This window comes from Gouania willdenowi, chromosome 20 (assembly GCF_900634775.1).
Source record: "Gouania willdenowi chromosome 20, fGouWil2.1, whole genome shotgun sequence".
Taxonomy (NCBI): Eukaryota; Metazoa; Chordata; class Actinopteri; order Blenniiformes; family Gobiesocidae; genus Gouania; species Gouania willdenowi.
This window is the reverse complement of record NC_041063.1, coordinates 2,978,574-3,004,864: the sequence shown is the minus strand read 5'-3', so window position 1 is coordinate 3,004,864 and position 26,291 is coordinate 2,978,574. Positions and strand designations below refer to the sequence as shown.

Sequence of the window (26,291 nt, the reverse complement as noted above, 5' to 3'; positions counted from 1 at the left end):
AGTCATTGAGGTCTGCTTGGGCCATGTGGTGAGCTCACTTGACAGAATGTTAGACTGTCTTTGTTGATATGTCCACTCATTGCAGGCCAAGGGCAAGATTGTAGGTTTTTATTTCCAGAAAAATGGAGATGCTGTAGGTTTCCTTTATTTTTTAGACAGTGTGAAAGAGTGTGAAACTTAAGTTATGTGATTTAAATATGTCAACCTGCCTAACGTCAGGACTAAAACCATTAGTCATCCACACATACAACTCAAAGTTAGATATTATAACAAAATTCAACATAGGAAACATAGAGTTAATCTTATGTCACTGCTTGTGTCAAATGTAAAAGTTAAATACCCCAATGGCCTTTCAAACAGGCTGCAGCACAGGGGACCCATCATTGAGCTAAGTTTCGTAAGGTACATAATTGTTTCCCATTCTTTTATGTTTTTCATTTGCTGCCTTTAACGCTTGTTGCGTTAACAGTTATTTAATATAGCCTCCATACTCTCCCAACAAGATATATCTCATGACACGACAGCACATCTGTTGTTTGTGTTGGAAACAGAAACATGGAGAAAATGACAACAACAACAACTCGGAACAGCCTCAGTGAGGAGCATCCACAAAGTCAATCCTTCCTTTTGTTCCATTCACTGTAGAAAAGTATGAAACATTTTCTGACCTTACCTTTGCTGAAGCTCTGGTAGCTCAGGTGTTGCTCTCTCATCTTTTAAAAGCTGTCATTTTATGTAGTGTTGTCCCGCCCACTAGCTAGAGAACGTAGCAGCAGCGGTCACATGGCATCAATTCACTAATGCACAGTGAACTTACGTATAGCATTTAGCATAGCGCGGTTACAACTATCTTGGGGACCTGACTGCGCATGCGCAAACATGTAAAAACACGTAGTGGGAACGGAGGCAGAGGAGCAACATGCCTTTGGGAGGGGGCGTGGCCTCCCTCTGCCTTACAGCGGAGTGAGACTGTGCAGCTGTTCCAGGAAATAGCGCTGTTTAGTCATTTGGGCTTTGAAACGCACAAAATGCGGACACTTTCAAATGTATAGGTACTGTAGGCTATTGGAAATGGAAAAATAAATAATTTATAATTATATTATAATTAAAACAATCAAAATATCAATTCACCCTTGGGTAGGCACTGCCTACCTTGCCTACCCTGATGACATGTCACTGCATATATTAGTACCATAATGTCTTGAGAAGGTAAAATAAAAACATCATTCATAGTTGTTCTACTTTACAGAATCGGATCCTTGAGTGATATTGTTTGCTGTCAATTTAGACAGAAGGAACAGAAAGTCAGTATGTGATTATGTGTCAAAGCTCTTCAAATCTATCGACTCAAACCATCCATCATGATGCTGTAGCCGATTAACTGGACCGCACCAAATGTTTTTTTTTCATAATAACAGATTGGAACAAAGATGGATGATGAATTATTGTACCGGTATGTGTAACCAACATTGATCTTCATTAACTCATATTTCATGTCATATACTGTATATCTCTAACCACAGTGACTCATACCCAAGACCACATAGTGACAGCTTGTCTTGTTACTTTCTAATGTATGTTTAAAAACATTTGGCAAAGACTCTTAACGTTATGACGTCTGGATTTTTTCCACATCGAAGGAATGTGTCACAGACTTATTTGCTCCACTATTACATATTTGCTATGTATTATTCTGATGAAATAGTATTTTTAGGCCAGGCTACCGGACTCAAAACGCCACTTTGTTCTTCTTCTTCTTGTTGTGTACACTAGTTAAAATCACTACTCCTCTGTTATTTGTGAACAAATCGGGCTGAAATTTGGTAGGTATAATCTATGAATGTGTACGCATCAACGCTCTGAGCCCGAATTTAGATTTTGGGGCCCCAAGAGAAAAAACAAAACAAAAGTCGATTTCTCATTTATTTGCGAGTACCGAATCATTTTCACAAACCAATATATAAATAGGGCCCATTACCACGTACGGGTCACGGGGGCGCCAGGAGGCCCCATCGTTCAAATGACTACTCCACCAGTAGATCGGAATGCATTTTGTTATGAATACTCTAAGAATGATTATGATGAGAGGCTTGGAGCCCTTTTTTTTAAATGGGGGGGTGGGCCACCCCCCATTTCTGGTCTGTTCCAAATTTATGGAAACATAGTCGTGTGACATATTGTTTCAAAGGTAATTCAACGTAGATTATGATTATGCCTCGCACAATTTGATTAGGGGCCCACTCCCCTTTTTTTCGGTAATTTCCATTAAAGTCGTTTTCTCATTTATTTGTGAGTAAAATATTGTGACAATTGTTGGTACAGAATCATTGACACACAACAATATATGAATGGAGCCCATTACTCTGTCTGTGCCACGGAGGAGTGGTCATTTTTCAAATGACTACTCCTCCGTTAATGCTCGTTGATTCGGGCTGTAAATTGACATGGATATTCTATGAGCGGATGTCAAGAGCCTTTCTGAGACATTTCAGAGTCATTTCACTGAATTCTCAGGAACGTGGTACGTGCTATTCAGCGCGGAGACATTCCGCAGACCCAGTCGTAGTTCAGCCGAACTTGTTGAAAAACTGTTTCAATGTGTTTTACTTCTGTTTGACTGGACTTTTATATACACCAGCCTTCAAGCCTGATAAAGGTTGGTACATTTGCCTCAGGACTGGGTGATGATCTCATTTTTTTCTTGATAAAGTTTTACCATGAAGAGCATTGAATGTTATAGAAGATCTATCTGTATGTAGTTGTATGAGGATTAAATGCATTGTCCCCACCTACATTGTTTTAGTCCTTCCAGTCAACCATTTATATAACTGGTAGACAAACACTGGACTGGATATGGTTAACACCCAGTTGTGCTTGGACTAAAAAAAAACAAAACAAAACTTGTTGTATATCATGATGAAACAAAGATATTTTGAAGAATATTGTGATATAAATGTTGATCATCACGGCCAAAAATAAGCAAATTTACCATTTTCTTTATTGTGTTAAATATATGTATTGTAAATTTCAATATATTGGCCAGGTTATATAAGATATGGGACAAATTTAAGATTGACAATCTCACAAATTGGGATGAAATCTAATGAAATGACATTCAAAGTACATTTTACAACTAACAATTAGTTGTTGAGGATGTCTAAACACATCTTGAAAGTGTGTCTGTGTTATTCTCCTTATTTGTATGGGAGAATTATGCGCCCCCATTTTTTGGGGAATCTGCTTTAGGGAATGCAATGTATAGTTAGTGTACAATCTCACACCCCCAGCAAAGCAAAACTATATGATGAAAAATGTAAATGAAAAAAAGGAAACATGAGATGTGAGCCCTCAGCATACAGTATATTCACAGTGCACTGTATATTTCACAGACTGTTTTATGAAGCACTCTTTAGTCTGGTCGAAGTAAATATTTCTGAGTTACAACTGTATGCTTCACTTTGATCTGCAGCTGCTGTTTTTCTCTGTATTTCCGTTGTAATGGACAGGCAAACTGTCCAAGGTGAACCTTGCCTTCTGATTTAACTCATCTGGGGATAGGTCTGACCCTTATTTACAGGCCTGTTAGACCTTTTGCAAGTCACTGTCATTTTTTTGCTTCCTTTCTCCTCTTTGGATGATATTCTCTTGTTACTGCTGGCCTTTGAACAAAGTGTTTGATATCTCTGTGTGTATGTTGCATAGACATACTGTATGTGTAATGGGTGAGGTGAACTTTTGGCTGGTGCACAAAGCAGGTTCTTCAGCAGCTTTTGGAAAAGTGTCCGGTTGTAAACACTCAAAGTCAACTGTGAAAGAACTGTCTACATACATTATGAGATGCATATTGTCAGCTGCTGGCTCACCTACACACAGAACCATGTATGTGCTGGTGTGAAAGCTAGAAATCCATGGTTACTGATGCTGACATAATCCCATAACAGACATAAACACACATCAGTATCTATGTTTGACTGACATACAGTACATGTATGCAGCCACTTGATAAGTAACTGTTAAAATCTTGTTCTTGTGCAGAGTTCCAATGGTGTAACACCCGAGGTGAGGGAACTCTACTCTGACACACAGCTGCTATTTTCCACTGCCTGAGGTGAAGCTGAAAGTAGTGGTGAAAGCAGGAACGATGCCCGCCCTGGCCACCGGAGCCAGCCACGAGCCAGGTAAGGACCCACCAGCCAGAAACAGCCAGTGGCACCAGGTCTTTAGAGAAACATCACTAAGCTACTTCTACCACGGATCAGCTCTTCACGATCGACTGTGTTGGAGGTTATAATTATTTCCCGCCACAAACTGGAAGGAGAATATAAGTTTAAGCTCCGTTCGTACATCCGTCCGAGTTAAAGGGCACAGCTTTTCTCAGAAACTGTTTAAGATAAGAAAACCAAATTTGGTGTGTGGCTTCAGGGTATCAATACCTTGATGGAGTTCGAAAATGAGAAGTGCGCAATTATTTTTTCCAGAGCTATTTTTTTAAATAATAAAATACAATAATAATTTTGAAACAGCAACACTTAAAAACTGAGTTAGATTCAAACAGTATACAATCAATAATTTAAGAAAAAATTTGTAAAAATGTAGCATTTTATTTTCATCATGGCAGAACCAAAACTCTGTGAAAGTGTGATTTTACAGCAGCTTCTCAGATCATCTCACAGTTCAAATCCACAGAAGCACCAAACACAAGTGCTGAATTTATCAAACACTAACGATAAAAAGCACATTTAGCGGTAGCACACAGTGTTTCTATAGTTGTAGCTCACTTTGTTCTTTAGAAAAGCTAGCGTTGTTGAGCACAGGGGCCCCTGACGTTGTAATTTTACTTCCCTACCGAGCAATGACGCCCCCTACGCTTCGTTTTCAGCAAGTTGGTATTTAATGTTTTTTTTCCTTTTTTAATCAGTACTGTCGTAATAATTGTTGCACACTTGGACACAAAAGGGTTGTTTTAATTTTATTTTTAATCTGCAAACCCGAGAAAGGCATACATCAGCCGCGCCGTCTATTTAATACAGGCGATTTGCTTGGATGCTCCCGTCTTTACTTGAGGACCCCTGCAGTTCTTTAGCTGCCCCCAATGCTGCCTGTGTGCAACCTCCGCTTACGTAACCGCAATCACCGTCCACGTATGTACTGTAAGCGCTGAAGAGTGCCAACAGGCCGGATGCCTTTTCTGTTTCAATACATGAATCCTGTTTTTTACTTTTGTTTTCCACGATTGGAGGCCCTACATTTACACCATCACTTTCCAAAAAAGCTTTCCTCTGGCATTTTATTCATATTGACAGTTATGTTATCTTTACATTGTTGTCGAATTAAGTTTAATTGAAGCACCACAGGAGGACATTCTACTAGTATGATTGCATATTTCTCTATTGTATATTAATGTATTTTTTCTGAAACTGGACAGTCCATGCTATAAAGTTGTTTTGATTTGACTAGGATGAGAAAAAACCTAAATCTATTTGACTTCATATTTCCCCAGCTAAGGTAAATATATATCATTAATATAGGTTTGGCCAGCCTACGTCTATATACAAAAACTATTCTGTACTTGTCTACTGCTGTTGGGAATATCCAATGTCAGAAGGTCCAGATGGTCAGAGCTGGAACAGCAGCAGCTTCTCTCAGACTGGCCCTAATGGATGGCTTCTTCTCTGCACCCACACCCTTCCATTGGAACAGGAGGGCATTTAGGCAGACATGAAGTCCTGCTTAGCAGCATAAAGAGCATGTGTGTTACTGTGTCTAACAAAGCCTCCATCACACTGGTATTGTGTGCTGGAGAAAGTGGAAAGCCAGACCATCGTTTACGACTTCAGTATTTTTGACCAATTACGGGCAGAAGCTCTGGTTTCCAAATAAAACACGTTAAGACTCATCTGGTTGATCTCGCCTTGATGGTCCTGTGAAGTCGTGTGAGCAGGTGAAACATGATGAACGTCAATGATGAGTGTCGGGTTGCTGTTTTCTGGGCACGCTAAACTTACCGAGCATACTTGTGGCATGGGGAATAGACATCAGTACACCAAAGCTTACACACAATACAGCTTGTGTACTTTTGGTAAGTTAGTAATAAAACAGGTGATTTCTATAATAAAGCGCCTGGGATGAATATTGTGTGCTACAGCCAAGATTTCTTTTATTTTAACTTGCTATTTGACTGTTCCAGTTGCTCTCTCACATTAGGTAAAATGTACTGTATTTTAACAAGTGTTGGGCAAGGATACAATATATTGTCAATGTAACTCATCATCAAATGCACTGTTATCTCTAGGCAAGGCAAGGCAAATGTATTTATATAGCACATTTCATACACAAGGCAATTCAATGTGCTTTACATGGTTAAAGAAGTGCAACAGTTCACGATACGATTCTCTCACGATTTTTTTTACAAAATGGGACTGTAGACAAATGATGACTGAAAAATATTCCTTTATTTTTTTTGGGAAAAAAACTAGAAAATACTGTACTATTTTCCTTTTATTTTTCATTGTCAAAAGAATTCCTTGATAAACTATTCAAAACAATGCAATTTCACCAAAAATAAATCTTGAATGAAATAAATAAAGGAATAATACAAATGAAGAAGCCTAATAATTAAAATTCTGGTTCTATAATAAACAATGCAAAACTGCATAATAGTTCTTTTTCTTTTTAAAAGTGCAACTGAAAATGTATTTTGTGCCTTAACAATTGGACTTTAAAAAAAAACCCGTCATTGCACTGATATAAGTCATATTTGTTTGGACCAGCAGAGGGCGCTGGTAACCCAGTGGTCGGTTGGCATGCAGATATCTTGCAGTGAAGAAGAGAAGCTATGCTAGCAGACAGTTAATAGAAAAACGTGACTTTTACAGATATTCAAGTAATATTACAGATATTCTTTCAGTGCTAAAGGGGTAATGAATCATTTATTAACATATTTAAGAGTAGAAGGCGGCCAGAAAGAAAGTATTAGCAGACTCCGCCCGCCGCCTACACTTGTGGTTAAAAAAAGTACTGCGATTCAATTTTCGGAAAATCGATATCAACCGTGATACCTATGAATCGATTTTTAACTGCCTTACGATTAATCGTTACATCCCTAATCTTTATATGCGTAGTCAGAATAATCAATGTCACTGCAACTTAAATCTACCTTTTAATTGTATCTTACTTTATTTTTGGCATACATTTTTGTTTAATTATGTTTTTTTTTTAATTTTTTAGTATTTATTTTGTATTATATATTTGTTTCTGAAAATAAATTATTAATATTTTATAAACGGAATTTTAAAAAATTCAAGTGGAAAATATGGAACTTGGAAATAAATGAAACGGAATTTGGAAAAAAATAAAAACATTTTTAGGGCCCTCATCATAACACTGAGTTTGCTGATGTCGGCATGGTTGCAGCATGGCTAGTGCTGCTGCTAGGGGGAGGGGCCTGCGCAACCAGTTTTAGTCAAAAATGAGAAGGGAAAATTTGCTAAACATTGTTGTACTTTCTCAAAAAAGTTTAATAGTTTTTATTGTTTACAGGTGCTGCAAAATTTTGTTATACTTTCTCAAAAAAGTGTAATAGTTTTTGTTGTTTACAAGTGTTAAATGTTGCACTACATTTCACTTAATTTAAAAATAGTTTGTATACTGTTCATTGTTTGTATGCTAAACTTTATTAAAGGAAATTATGCTTCTAAATTTTTGTCTTTTTTTTTCAAAAAGGGTATCGAGTTTTTTTTTCTTTTTTTTTTTTTCTTTTCCTCCCCCTGAGTATCGATATCGAGTTTGAAATTCTAGTATCGTGTCAACCCTACCAGGGAGCTAATATCTCTATTTTAGGATATGTCTCAGTCTAGTGCAGTTTTATCCGGTTAAATCTGAATATAAAAATACTATTTTTGATAAACGCATTTGTGTTGAATTAATGTGCCTGTATTACAGCGGAAAATATCTGACCTGTCTTAATTTGCTGGCTTTTTATACCTGGCACAGCTTAAATGTCTTTTAATAGTTATGGTGTACAATACTTAAAGAATCTGGTTCAAAATGTGTTTTAATGGGATTTTTGGTGGATTACCATTAACTCAGAGACACTAAAGCAATAGATCTACTGTGCAGGCGCTGTCACCAAGCTATAGGACCTAAAGGAGGAAACACTTTTTTGTTTTTTTTCCCCGCACAGACTCAGAGCGATCTTTTTTATTTTTTTTTTTTTTATTTTTACAATCTACAAACAATATTTACAAATTATATACATACAAAGGAGGGATCACATCCAATCCCATAAAACACCAGTGACATCACCGAGAAAATGTACAAAGTTTCTGTTTATTGTATTTTATTCTCTATGGTTTATTATGTTGAAGAAGAAGCATTATTGTCAAATAGATTTTTTTTTTAAAAAAAAAAGAAAAGACAGTGAATTTGTTATCCTATGTTGATTATTTTTATTATTTAAACATAAATTGATGTTTTTTATTTCAAGCATATCAGTTTTTCATTGTTTATATGCTTTTGTTCATGTACTCTTATCATGCACCAAACAACATTATAAGTAATTAATAAGTATTTCTAACTTGTACAAATACATTGCACTTCATAAAAATGATAATAAAAAAAAAAGGCTTCAGTATGTGATACTTTGTCTGGTATAGTATCTTGGTTATTCATTTTGATATTGTGACAACTCTAATTTGAGTATTTACTTAGCAAACATGCTGGTTGTTAAAATAAATGCATATGTAGGAAATAGTAGTGTAAGTAGTGATAGAAGTAGTGTGAATAATAATTGTGAAAAACCAAATCTTGGAAACCTTCCATATACTCACAGAACAAGGTTGTAAATACAGTGTGTCAGGCTGGTCTTGTAACAGTTTAAAACATTCATTGTAAGGCTCAAATTTTATAAATGTCAGGACGGTCGCCCGAGGTTACACTGACCTGGACTCTGATAATGAAAAGACTGTGTATAAGCATATTTAGCAATTCTTCTCTCCTGGCTGTTTTTTTTTACCAGTCTCACAGTGAAACAGAAACAAAGATTGTGTTTAAGGTTTGTCAAAGCTCTTTATACTTTGTCTATAGCAGAGATGGGCATCTTCTATCAGAGCGGGGGCCACAAAAATGTGATTGTCTGATTTGTGGGCTACATTATCAACATTCATGTTTGTATTCATAATAAAGAGCAATCTGAGCTTTAGTACAGGAAAGAACAAAGGGTTTTGTCTTTGTAGTCTTTCTGTGAGGGTTTTCTTGTTTTTTTTTTTTTTAGTTTTTAAACGTTTTGTGTGTTTTTTAATTCATTTAGTCTATTTTCTTGTCAATAAGGCACATTTTTGTTGTCATCATGTGTGTTTTTGTTGTATTTTATCTTGTCATTTTGTGTATTTTTTTTGTCATTTTTAGGCAATTCCGATTTTGTGTGTCTTTTGTATATGTTGTTGTTTTTGTAGTCATTTTGTGTTTAAGTGGTCATTTAATGTGTCTTTCTTATCATTTTTGCTTACTTTTGTTGACATGTGCGCTATCTGTGTTTCTAGAGTTTTGTGTTATATTGGGCTTCATATAACTTCTAACTTCATGAACAACAATTTTGTATTGGGGGCCGCACAAAATCCCAGACCACCAGTTGCCTCTGTCTGGTCTATAGGAACAGAACAGCTTTAATGGTTTTAGTTCACATTGTTTCAAGTGTTTTTTAGTTGCTTCGTAAGACTAATGATTCAAAAACGTATTCCACTTTTCCCTTTGAGAAAGTCGGTGTGAGTCTGTGACTACTCCCTGATAACTCTCCACCCATAGTATAAGAACTAGACACTTTGTAACTCAACGGCTACAATCAGATTTCAGGAATTAAGGAATTGCTCTCAGAAAAGTACAAAATTGAACACGACGGGTTGTGTTATGTTGACTCATCATGTCCTGTGTAACAGGTGACAGGTTGTCCATGTGAGATCCAGAAAACCACTTAATATCACCCAATCTTTGATTTTGTCATTGTCAGACTGAAGCACAGGTGTATACTCTGCTTGTCCAACATGTAAACCCATAACCAGGCAGCCAAAGAGATAAACAAAATAGCTTTCCAAGGCTAATCCTGCTAATGTTTGGGAATGCTGTGGTTTGTGTCCAGGTAGGGATGGATAACTGGAATGCCTCTGCTCTGTTTGGCTTGAGTCACAGAGATTTATTTTCCCGGGTGACGTCCTGTGTCTCTTGATGCTGATTATCTACTTCTGTGCTAAAGCTCACTGTTTCAAGATTTCTTTTTACTTTTAGTTTTTTTCCCTGTTTTTGGACTAAACATTTTACCAAAAGTTGGATAGTTTTTCAGCATTCTTCAGGTCTTTTGAAATGGAATCTGTTGATACATCATCCTGTGCTGTAATGTCAGCTCTGTGGACAGATGAGCTTTCCGTCAGAAAGCACAGCATCTGGTTTATGCAACTCAGAGGTCAACGAGCCGTCTGCAGTCAGTGTGGGTGTTTGCTCCTTGTAGTTCTATTTGCTCTCTGCTTTTGAGCTTCTGTGATTGCAGTTACAGTATACAGAAGAGATGCAATGGAGTAATGAATTATGAAGTAAAATATGTGGAGAATTTGTTTTCTCAGAAATTCGATAAGTTAAAGATCAGAGCTATGACTAGTGGTTTCCTAATACAGCTATTTCACTTCCTAGATGATACCAATAATGCAGTTTGAGTATTAACGATACCAACACCAATTAGAGCCAATATCGGCTAGAATCATACATACTTTTATTACTTATTTTGTAGTTTGGAATGTTACGAAAGGCTTGTTGGGACCTGACGGGTTGGGTTCAGACAGATATCTGCAATTGATTTATATTATGTGAAACCGCCGTGTTTGGCTCGTCTTCAGTTAAAGAGCGAAAGCCTGTAGGGATTTGTCAGGGCCAAACCCTGAAAGGGTTGGGGGGCTCCCAGATGAAACTATGGAGCCAGTGGGAGGACATTTTACCCTGGGACAACTCAATAACTGGATGGCCCAAACCCCAGATACTTGGGTTTTGAAAACCCTCTCCCAAGGGTATCATCGACAGTTTCGCCGCCAAACTCCCGTTCTGATCAGGTCAAGGAGACTGTGATCCGGGACCCAAACAGAGCACGGGGGATTGGACACTGAATCGAGAAATTTGCACTTTGCTGGACAAAAGCATTTGAGTTCTTGTGGCCCCTGCTGGATCCAGGGGGCTTTCATTCCCGCTATTTTTTGGTCCCTAAAAAGACAGGCGATCTGTGCCCGGTTTTGGACCTCAGGGGTCTGAATATGTTTTTAAAGGTTCTCCCATTCAAGATGTTGGGTGTCAGGTTCTCCTGTATCGGATAAAACCCAACCGATACCCAACTACAATCACGGCTCCATTGTCTACACCAGGGACCAGCTGTTCGCTCTGCGCAGCCCTGATCTCCTCTACGCGGACAAGCCGGAGATTCCAGCGGAGATTCGAGAAGAAGAGGCTGCAGTGCAGGACGTAGGATCCAGAAGAGGAAATGACGGTACCAACCATGTTTACCGTCGGTCTTTATGAGGAACGTCCGTTCCATCTCCAACAAGACGGATGAGCTCACAGCGCTGGCCCGGCTGCAGAAGGAGTACAGGGAATGTAGCCTCGTGTTTTACGGAGACCTGGCTGGATGGACGGACAGCAGACTCTGTTAGCTCCCTGGAGGGTTTTAAACTTCTATGTGCTGACCGGTTAGAAGAGAGGAGGAGGGCTGGCGTTGTTTGTTAATGAAAAGTGGAGTAAAACGTCTCATGTGTGCGTTAAAGAACATGTCTGCACTAAAGACATTGAGCTGGCCTCGAATGATGTGGGAATTACAGCTCAGAGTCCGGGTACATTTTGTGGTTTTAAAAAGGGACCAAAAGTATGTGCTTTCTCCATATCATTACACAACGTATCACGGCGTTGGCATACAGACTCATTTGGGGCAAGCTTCTTCTGGACATGCTCAGTGAAGTTTGCAATCAATTTATTGAATGAAATAAATAGAAGACCCTGAAAAATAACCTCAATATATTATGAATCAGAGTGCTTTTGTCTGAATTTTTAGATGCAGGCCAATGTAATCTAATGCTTGTGTTTTTGATGGTATCGGATTGATATCGGACATCAATATCGGATCGAGCCACTGACAGAGGCATTGGTTTTAGATCTTGTTCTACCACAATATGTTTATTTAAGCCTTTTTCCTGACTTCAATTTACTGTAAATGTATACATATTATGGCTTAAGTGTTGGTTGTATTTCAATTAGAAAAATGTATTCAATATATTATTGCAGTTTCCTAATAGCAAAAGGATGTGGTTCTCGTTTAACAATATTCTTTGGATAAGTGCTTGCAGGTTTGCTTGTGCATAGTTTTATAAATCAAATAATTCTTTGGCCCACTTAATTTTCAGCTATTCTGCGCACATACACTTTTTGTATAAATGTTTTATGTTTTATTAAATAGGCCCCAGGCCAAAACCTCAGGCTGGGTTGAAGCTCCTGACTCACTTAGTGGAAAACTTATGTAACCGTAGAATCTTATCGAAACCTAAAAATAGTTGTACTTTACATCTCAATAAATCCGAATCTCTTAAGGAAGATTTCTGCTAAAAAGAAGAGTATTAGATCCTTTCTGAGCAGAATCAAAGCAAGCACTTCTCTCTATGGTGTTTATTCCATCACATGAATACAATGTTTGTAATTTTGTTGAATTTTATGGTTTTGTCGCTCATAGATGTTTTCTTTTGATGGAATGAATACATTTTTTAGGTAGTTAGAACATCTTTCCAACCACACTGTACAAAGGAATGACATCATGGTGTGGTATAGGGTATCCTAATGATACACTATACCATAACACGTACATATGTTATCTAAAGTCTTTATCAGATTTCTACGTCTGCGCAATGGTTTCTGGACAAATGTAGCAACTGCAAAGAGGCTTTTCATCAGTGTGTAATGAGCTCCCGGGATTAAGTTAACGTCTAAAACTTCAAATATTTGTTGTCAATATATTTTTTCTTTCTACCAAAAGTTCTATTAACAGTCTGCTAATGGTTGATTGATGTATTTGTTCCTTAAATCTGTTTTATTTATTAAGTGAGACACTCAATGGTGTGTTTAAAGAACTCGTTATGGTTTGGAATCCCAGTGCTGCTGCCAAGTCATACGGTTACTGACAGTCCGTTCCTTCTTGCCATTACCAACATCACATGGTGGCCTTTCAAACAAACACCTGGGACCAGCCAAGAGCCTCACACACACCCTCAAAGAGGCACTTCTAAAGACAACAATGGCCTATTATTGACCCCATTAAAATATACTGTGTTTTTACAAGACATACCTGTGCGTGCTATCAAGGTTTAGGGCCCCTGCTCAGCTTTTAAAGGTAAGTGTGTGGCCAAGCAGAGCTGCGGAGGAGGCAGGCGACACTCGCATGAGAGAATACATATGGAAATCGTTCCACGGGACAACGCTTTTACCAGATTTTCTAATAACCTTCTGGCTGTATGTTTGTACATTTGTCCCAGCTTCACTCTCCTGATTCAATTCAAACTCATACACCCCCATGTTGAGTAATGTAATGGTTGGATAATGATACAGGCTAATGAGATGCAGATACTGTATTCCTGCTGCTGTGATGAACAATTGAATGAACAGAAACAAAATCCACTACAAAATATAAATGATTGATAATAATATGGCCTCATTGTTTTCAAGGTTGAAGTTAATGGAGTATTTTTCCATCTCGATGTAAAGAATCAGGGGCATCTGGTCTTTGGTTGGTTTGAGCTAATGGAAGACATTAGGAGAGCTGAAGCAGGACTTTGCCTGTACTGCGTTTTGTAAAGTGGGCTGGTGATGAGGGGTTTCAGTGGCTTAGTTCTTCTCAGAACTTCTGCTGCCACCAGTTCAGTACATACAGTACAGTTCCAATAACAATGACTGGAAGAAATAGAAAATTAGAAAATCAATTTGTGACTCGCCATGGCAAAATCAGGAACAAGTCGGCAAGAGAAAAACAAAGAAAAACCTCCGAAACCTTTGTTTTTGGATGTTAGGAGGAAGTTCTTGGTCTGTAGTCATCAGCTAAAAATTGTGCTACAATCACCTACCAAAGTAGTGTGGAACATTTTAGAACCAACATTAATAATTGCAAAGCTTAAGTTAGAAATGAAGTTCACTAAATGTCATCTTAAAGTTTGTGAACACCCTTTTCATCACTTAAACTACTGGCCTGCTACTACTCCAAAAAGTTGCTGGAGTTGGCAAAAAGTACCTCTGTCCAATGGTTGTCTAATGGTTCATTAAGTATACTTGTAACTGCAGGGTCATTGGTTCGATTCAACTGCTCCTTAGAGATGTAGAGATGCAATTTTTTGTATATTCTAGTACTTATGGAACATTAATTGATTCATGGCTATTTTCATAAACAATGTGTTAAAGGGGTTGTGTCTGTTTTTAGCCCCATAGGCTCAGGAAAATGTTGGATCCTGTAACTTCCAAGATCTTTGGACTTGAGGATATTATCTTTCATATCCTGTGTTTAGATCCTCCGATTTTCCATTAAACTTCTCAAAATCAAACAAAAAAAAACCTAATACGGTTAATGGCAATAACTAATTATGGTTACTGATGTCATATTTATTTACAGCACAAAATCACCAAAACAAGCACGTGCAGAGATCACATGAGATTTGGCGTCAAGCCGTTTGCTATAATTATTAAAGCTAGACATTAGATCACCCGTTTTATGGTGAAAAATTATATTGTTTCAAAACCTGTTGGTCAGGGATCAGTCCATGTCATATAGTAATTAACTTTTCAGAAAGTAAAATTCATCGTATCGCCTCATTACATAAGGTTTTGCGCGAGAATTGCCATTTCTCTCCCTCTGACCAGCTTTCTCTACAGTGTTTAAATGTGCGTGGATGTGATATTTTCCCTAAACATGCATATTAGGCTATATTCAGTGCCACGTTGCAATTTAATCTTGATTTTTCACGATTACGTATCCTGAAGTGAGAATGAACTGTTAGATTTTTGCATCTTACTTAAATCTGATACTTATAGTAACCCTGATTAAGATGACTTAAACTTTATTCCTTTTGTTTGGCCTCGTACTAGGTTTATATCCATCTTCCCACCCACCGCCTGTCTCCCGCTTCCCTCTAGAGCTGAGAAAATGTCTGTTGTGGGAAACCATCACCCACTGCTTCTTGTCACAGGAGCCTTCCACCTTTTTGTCATCATTCTTCATCATCTGTCTGCACTCAGACTCTAACCAGGTTTTTATTAATGTCAGTGTGTATCTCGTCTGTTGTATTCCTTGCAGTTCATCGAGGTTCATTTTTGCCTCTTGTATATGCGTGAGCGAAAAAGTAAATCTTGGCTATCCTCCTTACCTCAACACTTTAGTCAGATGGTCACTTTTAATTACTCTATTCTTCAGGGTCAGCTAAACTCATGTTTAGAGACAACACAAAGGGCTGAATAAACCCAAAACAAAGGGACAGGCAGTTTTTCTCTTTGCACCGCTCTCCTTCATGAGAGGGTTGTTTCCTCACCGCAGCATAGTGGAAGAGACTGATGGATTAAATATGTCATGTGGTATTTTATGTGCACCAAGGAGGTTTGTGTGAGAGTAAAAAAAAGTATTATACCTGCAAGCAGTGCAACAGAAGTCCTTGTAACTTAATGCATGCTGCACAACCACCTGCCCCCAAGGTTATTGACTTGTGCAACTAGCAAATTGATGTGTATCATGTTTGATTCATTTTCCTGTCTGGGTTTTGTTATGCGTTTAACATAAAGGGGATCTGTGAAAAACACTGTTATTCTCTTTGAGCGCTTCAGAGGTGTAGGCGTGAGAGGGGAAGCAGGGCCTGGCAGTCAAAGCGGTCACTTCCTCCGTATGGGATGTTTTAAGAGGGTCCTGACCTCATCTGATTTTCCAAAAAAAACGTTTTCCTGTCCAACATAAAGCTGCCCTTCTGGACATCTGAGTAGAGCTGGTCTAGTCAAAGCCACAACAGAACACAGTGGCACAGTAAATGGATCCTGCCAGGCCTGCTACATAAAAGGGTTCAGTCTATTCTGGCCAAAAAATATCATATCACGCCAGACCAGTTCTTCAGGGAATGAACAGGTCCACCCTTCAGTGGTTGAAGATTTGGCATTGTTTTTGTTTTTTTTCTCTTATTTTGTCACTGTCTGCACCACTCGGATTCTTCATTCACAACCTATACACTCTCACATGCGTTCGGTGCAGGTTCAAGTTTCCCTTTCACTTTTTATAGTGTGTACATGCAGTGATTTATTCATTCTTGTGGTTGTCCTTTTGGCTTGTTTACTCTCTCCCTCTCTCTCTTTGCTCATTGCTTGTCTACTATTATATTTGTATATTTAATTTCAGTGTTGTAGATTCCTTGTTTAGCCCTTGGCTGCTTTGCAGCTCTGCCTGGTGTTGTTGGATTTCTTTCCCTCTGGTCACAGAGTACAAGTCTGACGGAGTGACCCCACAGAGGATGCACTTACTGTTAGTTTATATTTTCCTCTTTACAGTACATCGAAACACAGCACACCTATACACATACTGTATAAATACAAATGCAGCTGCATCAGGTTGAATTGACTGTGGTCTGAACGTTGCAATGTATCGATGTAAACTATAAATGACATTTGATAAAATACGACATCAGGATGCTCATGGACATAGGATTTTATTGAAATGTGATTTTTGTTGTATATACCCAACACTTTAAAAAAATAATGAAAACATTGTATGACAACTCATGTGGTAAGGTAGATATATATTACCCAGCACTATTTAGGTGGTGGAGTTACTCTGGAACAGACAAGATGAAACTTATCTCTTTCATCTTGTCCCCCTCCCCAGGAATCTTTAAAAACTATCATGTTATTAGCATTAGATATCTGGGTGAGAAAGATGGGAAAAGATGATATTGTAAAAAAGTATTTCACAGTCCTATTGGAGGTACTCCATATTTTAGCTGTTTTGCAGCTACTAAAACAGCCACTGATGACAAATACTAGTTTTTAATCTGTCCTGGTGATGTTTGCATGACTCTTTTTTGTGCTCTGTGGATGTATTCTGGCCATTGGGATGTTTTACTAACACACATTTTTTCCAAGCCTTTTGACAACTTCTCACCTTAACACAAGGCATGCTTTTACTCCGACTAAGCAGGTTGAATGCTTCTTTTTTTTTTTTTTTAATGCAGTCTATTAAAGGAAGAACTTGACCATCACTGACCAGTGACTTACAGGCTGATAGAGCTGCTAATGTTGGAAGGCCACCCTGTGCAGTAGGTCCAGTGGCCACTGGTCGCTGCGTTAACAGGATCTGTCAGCAGTTTTGGTTTTAGCTGTAGTCTGGGCTTGACACTAACCAGAACAATAATTATTTAATGCAAGCACCTAAACTTGCAGCAGGAAACTGATCTAGCTGAGTATTACACCTTGTGATGTAAAGATGCAGATCATACCAAGTGAAATGAGGTGACAAGGAATAACTCATTGGACTTGGTTTACAACGTCTTGTTAGTCGGGGACAAAGGGACCAGATAGCAGGAGAACATTTTACACTTTATATTCAATTTATATAATGCCAACTACAACACAGTCATCACACAGTATAAAATCTAAGGCATAATATGGAGAAGAAACCCAATAATTACCACATAGAAGTCTGTGTAACAGGAAGAAACCTCATCTGAACCAGACTCGCTGGTGGCAGCCATCTGCCTCAGCCGGTTAGGAAGGAGAGAACAGTATATTGATCAGAGCTTGTTCATTGTCCTTTCTCTGGACAGTTCCATAAGTGGAAACCTTGGTATCAGTGAGGTATGAGGTGTAAGGGACTGTGCAGGATCTGTGTCAGAAGCTGGAGAACAGAGTGTGATATCACCACAGGATGTCCTACTGGTCTGCTCAAAGACTAAGGCCGTTAATGAGCCTCAAATGGGAAGCAGAGGAATCAGATCCATCCATCCCTGACGTAGCTGAGCCACTCATGATTATTATGTGTGATCTGCCTGTGTTAATGCACTTCATCTAGATGAGAACCTGCCATTCAGTTGTCCATCTAGCTAACAGTGTCACTTTTATGTTTTCAATAATCATCTTTAAAAAATACAAGACTATTGCTGTAGCAGGTTGGTCTATCTATTCACCCGCTGTTATTTCTGAGGTTCTCAGATTACGTCAAAAATACTTGATGGATTTTGACAAACTTTTAACCAAAGATGGACCTTATGCCACGGAACATTCCATTACATTTTGAAGGGGATCCAGATCAGGATACTGACTCTATCAGTTTAAAAAAAAAAATCATTTAAAAAATTCACATCTCAGTCCTAGGGTTGGGTATCGGTTGGGTTTATCCGATACCGGTGCCTACTTGGTTTTTTTTAAACGGTTCCAGTGCTTAAACGGTGCTTAAACCAGTACTTTAAAAAAAATGAAACCGCTTACACTTTGTCAAAATACAATACCCTTTTATTTCCAGGGCTAAATTAAATACAATATTACCTTAAATAATATATATACAAGTAACATATGGAAATAATTAATAAACAAAAACATTTAAATATTATCCAGTAAAACAATATTGTGTTAAACTATATAATACTGGTGATGAATATTGTTATCATGATTTCATTTGTCAATAATCATTAATAGCCTTTGTAAAAAAAAAAAGTAACTCTTTATTTCAATATTTTTTTAAAGCTACAGGGAGCCGTTACAAAAGAGTCAAAGAGCCACATGTGGCTCCTGAGCCGCAGGTTGCAGTAAACCCCTGAGTTAACCAATCTGTTGCATTCCTGTGTAAATGCAAAACTGTGCCTTTTAAATCTGGTGTTAAAACTTAAGTTTGGTTACTACTGTTTGTGTCAGAACCGGTGCCATATTGGTACCGGGTTTCGGTACCCAACCGTACTCAGTTCATAACGACTGATCTTTATGAAATTTGACTCTGTATTCTCAGGTTGGTAACACAATTACCCCACAAAGTTTTTTTTCAGGCTCAGAGACCGATTGCACATTTTGTCGCAAAATTTTGATTAAATGGGCACCCCCAAATGTAGGTCGGCTCATTTGGGGGTTAGTCGACATTTGTATGCGACCCAAATGTAGGTCTCATACATTTTGACCCTACTGTATCATTATGAATGGGGCAGTGTCAAAAAAAGGGTGCGCCTGGGGGCTGGTGGTGCGGCGTGCAGCGTCCCCTCGTTGCCCAGGGCGGCCGGGGGTGTGGTCGTTGTCCTCGGGCGTGCTGCTCCCGGTGCTGCTTCTATTCTGGGTCCTTCTGGCCTGGGGCCCGGTCCCTGCTGGCTCTGGGCCCACTGACGGGTGCCCGCCGGCTGCCCGTTCGTAGAGGCTCTGGCCGTCTGCTGGGTGTGGGCCTTGGCCCCTCTGCTGGGGTCTCGGGCGGGAGGCTCTCTGGGCCCTCTCCTCGGGCGATTGGGTGCGGGGGTGGGGGTGGATGTCGGTGGGGGCCCTTGGGGTTGGGGGAGGTGGGGGAGTGCGCCGGCTCCTCGGCTTCTAGGTGCTTTCTCGGGTGTGTATGTGGGGGGCGGTGGCTGCATCTCGGCTTGGTGTCTTGGGGGCGTCTGGGGGGCTGCTCGGCCGGGGGGGGGTTGCCTGGGCTCCTTGGCCCTCGCTCTTTCTGCTATTCTGGCTGCGTCCTCGAGTCTGGGGTCGCGCTTGGGTTTACAGTAGCAGTTTCTTGCACATACATCGTCTACGATGCACTAGCACGCCTTGGACTGTGGGATAAAACTTGTAGTGGGCTTAACTTTAGACACGTTGATCCCAAATACCTGTTTCAGGTATTACCACTCACCCCTTCCCTCTCTTCTTTTTTTATATTCTCCCTTTAATAAAGTGTTTCTTACCCTTCCTTAGGGGGGGCTGGTGATGGTCACAATTATGCAATAAAAATGCATTGCTGTCTAAAAAAGATTGCACTTCTTGTAGTGCAGACAAAAAAAAAAATTGATGAATAGGGCTAAATATTTCTTACAAGCCTTTAAAGTGTCAATGATCATGGTACCATGATCTGGATCTGACCCACATAACTGCCAATATCTGCCAAAGAGGAGATTTGGCACTTGACAGTAGTCGGCGCGCTCTGAATGATTTTGTGTTAAAAATGCTTTCAGAGCTTTTAGAGCTTTATCCCCCATTTCATGATATTCCAATGGGTTTTGAGAAGTCTGGAAAAACTGTCCACTCTTTTCAAAATATTGTCCAGGACAATCCTTTGTGGTTCATTGATCAAGATGATCTTGGCTGCACATAGCCCGTTTGCCTTCTCTCTAAATCGTATTGTAGCAGCCACTTTGAGCACAAGAATTGAACTCTATGAGCCCAAACCCTGGTTTGTACAATTCGTTTGAGAAGCATGTCGCGATTAGAAGGACTTCTACTAGCTCTCCGGATTCTTGCATTCTTCCTCTGAGTTTGTCACGCCATCGCTCTTTAAACATAAACAATCAGCTTCAAACTAAGTTCTACACCTCAATTGAAACATCTGTTTCCTGATGCTGTTTTTAAACCCTGGAAGGTTTTTGGCATTTCATAATGTGTTGGTCTAAAGGATTCAGACTATTATTTAGACCTGCTGTTCTGTAAGCATCATCTACCATTCCCCCCTCATTCTAAGACTATGACCTGTAAGTCTTGTCTCTGTGCACTCATGACTACTTGTTTAGTTATTTTAGATGCACATGGTGTTTTTGGTCAAGTCTTGCAATAACAATATCTGCTTATTGCATATTTTATCTCTGTTCACAAAACACATTTGGTTTCATGTAAATCTATACATTTACACAGAAAGGCATGTTTTCCATCTTGAAGGTCTTTGTTTATAATTTAATCAGATTGAAAAGTACAATCATTTTTACTTGTCTACAAAGACACAAAGTGGCAGAGGAGGAATATTCAATGATCTATACATTTCCTTCTGCTTCCTGTGGCTAACAAGTGAATTTAGGCTTGTTTATCTCCCATATAGTTATTTTAGTGTGTGAAATTAGTTCTTCTGAGGGTAATGCTATTATCTCTGCTACTGTATAAGTTAAATGTGAAGGTTTTCACGTGACACATATGTGCCTTAATAAAACCCTTTGTGTTTCCTATTACCTGTATGTAAAAACTGCAGAAATACACAAGAATAAAACTGGAAAATATTCTAAATGGCAATGAAATTACGCATAAAGCAACAAAATACACATTGAAGACTCTAAAAACACATAAAACAACACAAAAATGATTTCAAAAACATACATAAAGACAAATATAATATAAAATAACTATAAAATATATAAAACAACAAGAATACTTAAAATGACAACAAATATATTAGAAAATAACTATAAAATATATAAAACCACTAAAATACGTAAAAAGACAACAATAAATATACAAATGTGACTATAAAAACACAGAAAACAACAAAAACACAAAATCTGAGAAGTTAATACAAAATGATGTAAAAAAACACAAAACAAAAACATACCAAACCATTTGTTCTATCCTTTTATTAATGCTCAGATTGATTAATATTCTAAATGCTGACATGGATGTTGATAATGTGACCCCTGGATTAGACAATCACATTAATGTGCTGTGTTAAAACTTGCTTTAAGTGGTACGCTCACTTTGTTTCCTCACTTTTTCCTGCAGGTCTCTATGAACTGTTGGCGGCTCTGCCATCCCAGCTGCAGCCTCATGTCAGCCGAACAGAAGACAACCATTTCCTTCAGGAAATGTTTGGAGAGAGAACCCTACAATCACTGGTTAAGGTAAACCAAACTGGAGCAATTGTCTTTTTATATGAATTAGACTTTTCTGTTGTCTTTTGGGATATTACCATGGTTTAAATTAGCCAGGTCACTGTAAGCACATGAAAAACGGAGTCCATTCTTGTTTTTTTTGTTCTTTGTTCAAGGGGGTATTCACACTACAACCTCTAGCGCTTGCTTAACCAACGCCAGGGTTCGTTTCTCTGGAAAGGCACGTTTGGCCTGGTATGAACACACAACGAGACTTTGCGAAGTTTTATAAAAGCTGACTTTGGTTCCTGTCCAAACAAGTGGACAGATGTGGAGCAACAAGCAGGTCCAGGCATTGTAGAGACGTGGTCCACTGATCATTTATTGTAGATTGATAGGCTGGGCTTCTTCTTTTTTGTTATTTTTCCCAATGAGAAGAGTTGAAGGAGAGGAAGAACACTGCGAACAAGAAGCTCATGCAACTGCATCAGATTTTTGGGGCAGTTTAGAGCAATTAGAAAAGTGCAGTCTGAACACAAACCGAGCCAAATTAAGGTGTTAAATGTATTAGCCTTTTTACACCCATGAGTCCAGACTTTTCTGGTGTGAAACCAGCATTATTGTAACATCTTTACTGGTGTTAGCTTTAGCAATTGTAGCAAACAGCTTAATGTCAAATCTTGCATGATTTCCATGTGTGCATGTTTGTTTGCATTTCTGTAGTGTATAAATGACAAATTTATAACAATAGTTATCTTCATTACAGTACAGTGCCCGCTATAGTGGGAGTTTAAGTACAGTTGTCAATTATGGACAAATGAGTATGTGTTTGAAGATGTACAAAGAGGTGTACATACTCTGTAGTGTTATAAAGGGGTTGGGGGGGGCCCTCTGGTGGTGATGAGACCCTGTCTTCCCCTCTCTCGCCTCCTCCCCCTGCTCCTTCACATCATCTACACACATACACTGTAGGTACAGAGATGAGCAATAAGAGTAGCAATAATAACACACACTTTTTGTGTCCATGGTTGACCCTGTTTGGCGGTGCTTCCCGTGTGTTGCAGCCATAAAAGGAAATAATATGCCGTGTTCGCGGAGAAATGTGTATGTTTTGCTTTGAGCACAGCCAGCCGCCAATAACTTCCAGGTCCCATCCATCCGCACCTCCGTTGTCGCAAGTCTCTCTCTAAACGGCTCTGTGTGTGTTTTGCATGTACATCCAATGTGCGCATTATGTTATAAGGACGTGGTGAAAATATGTGTTTTTTTTTTTTTTTTGCAATAAGTGGGTGAGTCAGACCAGCTGGGAGTGAGTGATGTGAAGTGTCCATGTAGGAGGCCTGTCTAGTAGGAGCCCGGCCCGTCCGCACGGCGGGCCACCGGAGAGGGCAGACGGGCACACGGCACCGCGGGCCCCAGAGACGCGCCGAGCAACACAACCGGAGACCCCCCCGAACCGCGGCAGTCATACGGAGCACGGCGGGTTTATAATGCCGTCTTCGCAGAGAAATGTGCATGTTTTGCTGTTCACTTGCCCGCCAATAACTTCCGGGAACTATTTCAGTCTATTTCGAACTGTCGTCACAACTCTCTCACTAATGGCTCTGTGTGCATTTGGCATGTACATCGCAAGTGCGCATTAGGTTATATAGCACGTGGTGATAACATCAGCTTTTATAATGCTGTGTTCGTGGAGAAATGTGCAAGTTTCGCTTTGAGCACAGCCAGCCGCCAATAACTTCTGGGTCCCGTCCGTCCGATGTCACAACTCTCTCTAAACGGCTTTGTGTGCGTTTGACACGTACATCCAAGGTGCGCATTAGGTTATATAGCACGTGGTGAAAATATCAGCGTTTATAATTCTGAGTTCGCTGAGAAATGTGCATGTTTTGCACAGCTGCTACCATTGCCCGCCAACAATTTCCGGGTCCCATCAAAGCACGTGACTTCAATGGCTCCGGCGAAGGACAGTTTGTATGAAATTACTCATTAACTGCACCATTGAAGTCGAAACAAATCTCACATCGTACACCTTTGAACCAAGCTGCAGCCATGTTCAAAGCAGAGATATTTGAGACAGACAGACACACACACACACACACACACACACACACACACACACACACACACACACACACACACACACACACACACACACACACACACACACACACACACACACACACACCCCTATATTCCTTGCTTTATAGATAGATAGATGAAGCATGTCTGGCACAATATTAGGAAATTGAATAGCCCGTAATGACAGCTGATGAAATGAAATGGAAATGTATAAACTCTGAAATGGAATTGGGAAAATTTCTAAATGGAAAATGTGAGACTTTACTTCAGCTTAACAGCAGTTTGAATTGTTCCTCTAAAATTTGACCCTTCTTTGAGAGGGACACATTGTAAAATCCTTTTCTTCTACTACCAGATCGAACGTACACTGCCCACACGAGGATATTTAATTCCACCCTATTCATTCTCCTTATCTCTGCAGTATCTTCTATGTCTGGGAGTTTATTGTCATCCTTATGGTTTCCCTAACCTGTTCTTTTCACTAACCCTTCTACCAGCAGATATGTGCCTGTGGTCAGGTTACGTGCTTTTAATCTTGATAGCTGCAGAATTTGTAGAGAAGATGAGCACATTGGATGTTTTTATATGTGAACAGACAGACTAAAGTAATGAAAGTAACACATTTCTATCTGTCTACTGTAACATCATATTCTCTTGGGATCCTCAGCTGTCTGATGCCAGTGTTTTTTCTAGCTACTGCTGTTACAAAAGGCACACACAAGGTTTCTTTTTCGACAAATGTCTGCACTTCAGGTGAACTTCCTGTCAGAATTACCAGATGAAACAAGGGATTCTTTATTTCTCAAGTGACAAGAAGATGCTTGTGATTTTATGTCCATCGTGTGCTTTTTTTGTGGGGAAAAAAAAACAAAACACAATAATCCAATTGTTCTTCACTGGTGGTCTAGTTGTGTAAGAAAAATTGAGATAATTATCTTAATTCTTCCTTAAAAGATAATTTTTCAGAAGGAGCATGTTATTTCAGGGCCTGGGGTTGTAACACGTTGGTGTGAGTGTGTAAATGTTTGAATAATGGCATACCTCAGCAACTAAAGTAAAGCCCCAGGTCAGAATTTGAGAAAACCAGAGGAGTTCCTTTTGATGCTTGGATTATTATGGATGGCCTGAAGAAAAATGCTTGTTGGACATGGATAATGATGGGCAGGGCCTGTGCATGTTCGGGTTCTCGTTCTTAGCCGGCCCCAAAGAAAACATTTTCACCATGTGGGCCTGATAGCCTCGCTAATGAAGGTGGCATTATGTTTCGGTGATATTTAGCCAGATGTATAGGTGCGGCTCCCAGACTTTACCTTGCTCTCTTAATAATTCCTAATTGTGCTTCGCTAATCTTTAAAGAGGAACTTAAAGGGATTTGGTGCTGAGGGGCCATATTTACACAGATTTTTACAGCATTACCAAAATTGAAATGTTCTGTATGCTCTGATTAGCCAAAACAATATGAGAACCTGTCTAGTCTATTGCAGATCACCACGACAACAACAAACAGGTCAGAGCTCCAGTGAGGTGGCCGTGGCTCAGTGGTAGAGTGGTTCATTCAGTAACAGCACTCCATTCAAGTCATTGCTGTTGTGTCCCTCAGCAAGGCACTTTACCCGCATTGCCCAGTGTGAGTGTGGGTGACTGTTGGTGGTGGTCAGAGGGACAGATTGCGCACTATGGCAGCCTCCCCTATGACAGTCTGCCCCAGGGCAGCTGTGGCTGCAATAATAGCTTACCACCACTGTGTGTGGAGTGAAAGAATAAGGCACATCAATGTAAACCGCTTTGAGTGTCTATGTAAAAGCGCTATATAAAATCTAATGCATTATTGTTATTATTATATTAAAGTCTTCACACTGGTTCCCAGTCAGCCTCAGAATAGACTTTAAAGTTCTGCTGCTGGTTATAAATGTGTGAATGGGTTTGGTCCAGAATACATCAGTGAGATGTTAGTCAGGTATGAACCCAGCAGGTCTCTCAGATCTATGGACACAGGTCAGATAGTGGAGCCCAGAGCTCACAGTAAACATGGTGATGCTGCTTTTAGTTGTTATGCTGCAAAGAAGTGGAACAAACTGCAGCAGAGCTGAAGTCAGCATCACATGTGAACATTTTTAAATCAAAGTTAAAGCACTTTTTTTTTCTACCTATGACTGAGATTTTAAATGGTTTTACTGCTGATTTTAAAGTGTTTTAACTTTTTGATTTTTAAACTGTTAAATGTTTTCTGTTGCACTTTTTAATCATGTAAAGCACATTGAATTGCAATGTGTGCAAAATGCGCTAGAACGCCAATGCGTTTATATGCCAGTGTAATACAAAGTGGCTCTCACTTTAAGGCTCATGTCAGGACAATTCACTGAGTATCAGTCAGTCCAAGCAGATGTAACC

General features: G+C 39.3%; 1 protein-coding gene across 2 annotated transcripts in view; it reads left to right on the top strand.

The window, feature by feature from the left end:
• mpp7a (MAGUK p55 scaffold protein 7a) overlaps positions 1 to 26,291 on the top strand; it is a 235,382-nt gene that overhangs the window by 63,805 nt on the left and 145,286 nt on the right. For both annotated transcript variants that reach the window (XM_028434276.1, XM_028434274.1), the window contains exons 2-3: positions 4,036 to 4,178; positions 21,730 to 21,848. In XM_028434276.1, the coding sequence (XP_028290077.1) occupies positions 4,142 to 4,178; positions 21,730 to 21,848 (156 nt within the window). In that variant the 5' untranslated portion in view covers positions 4,036 to 4,141. The remainder of the gene's footprint in view (positions 1 to 4,035; positions 4,179 to 21,729; positions 21,849 to 26,291) is intronic.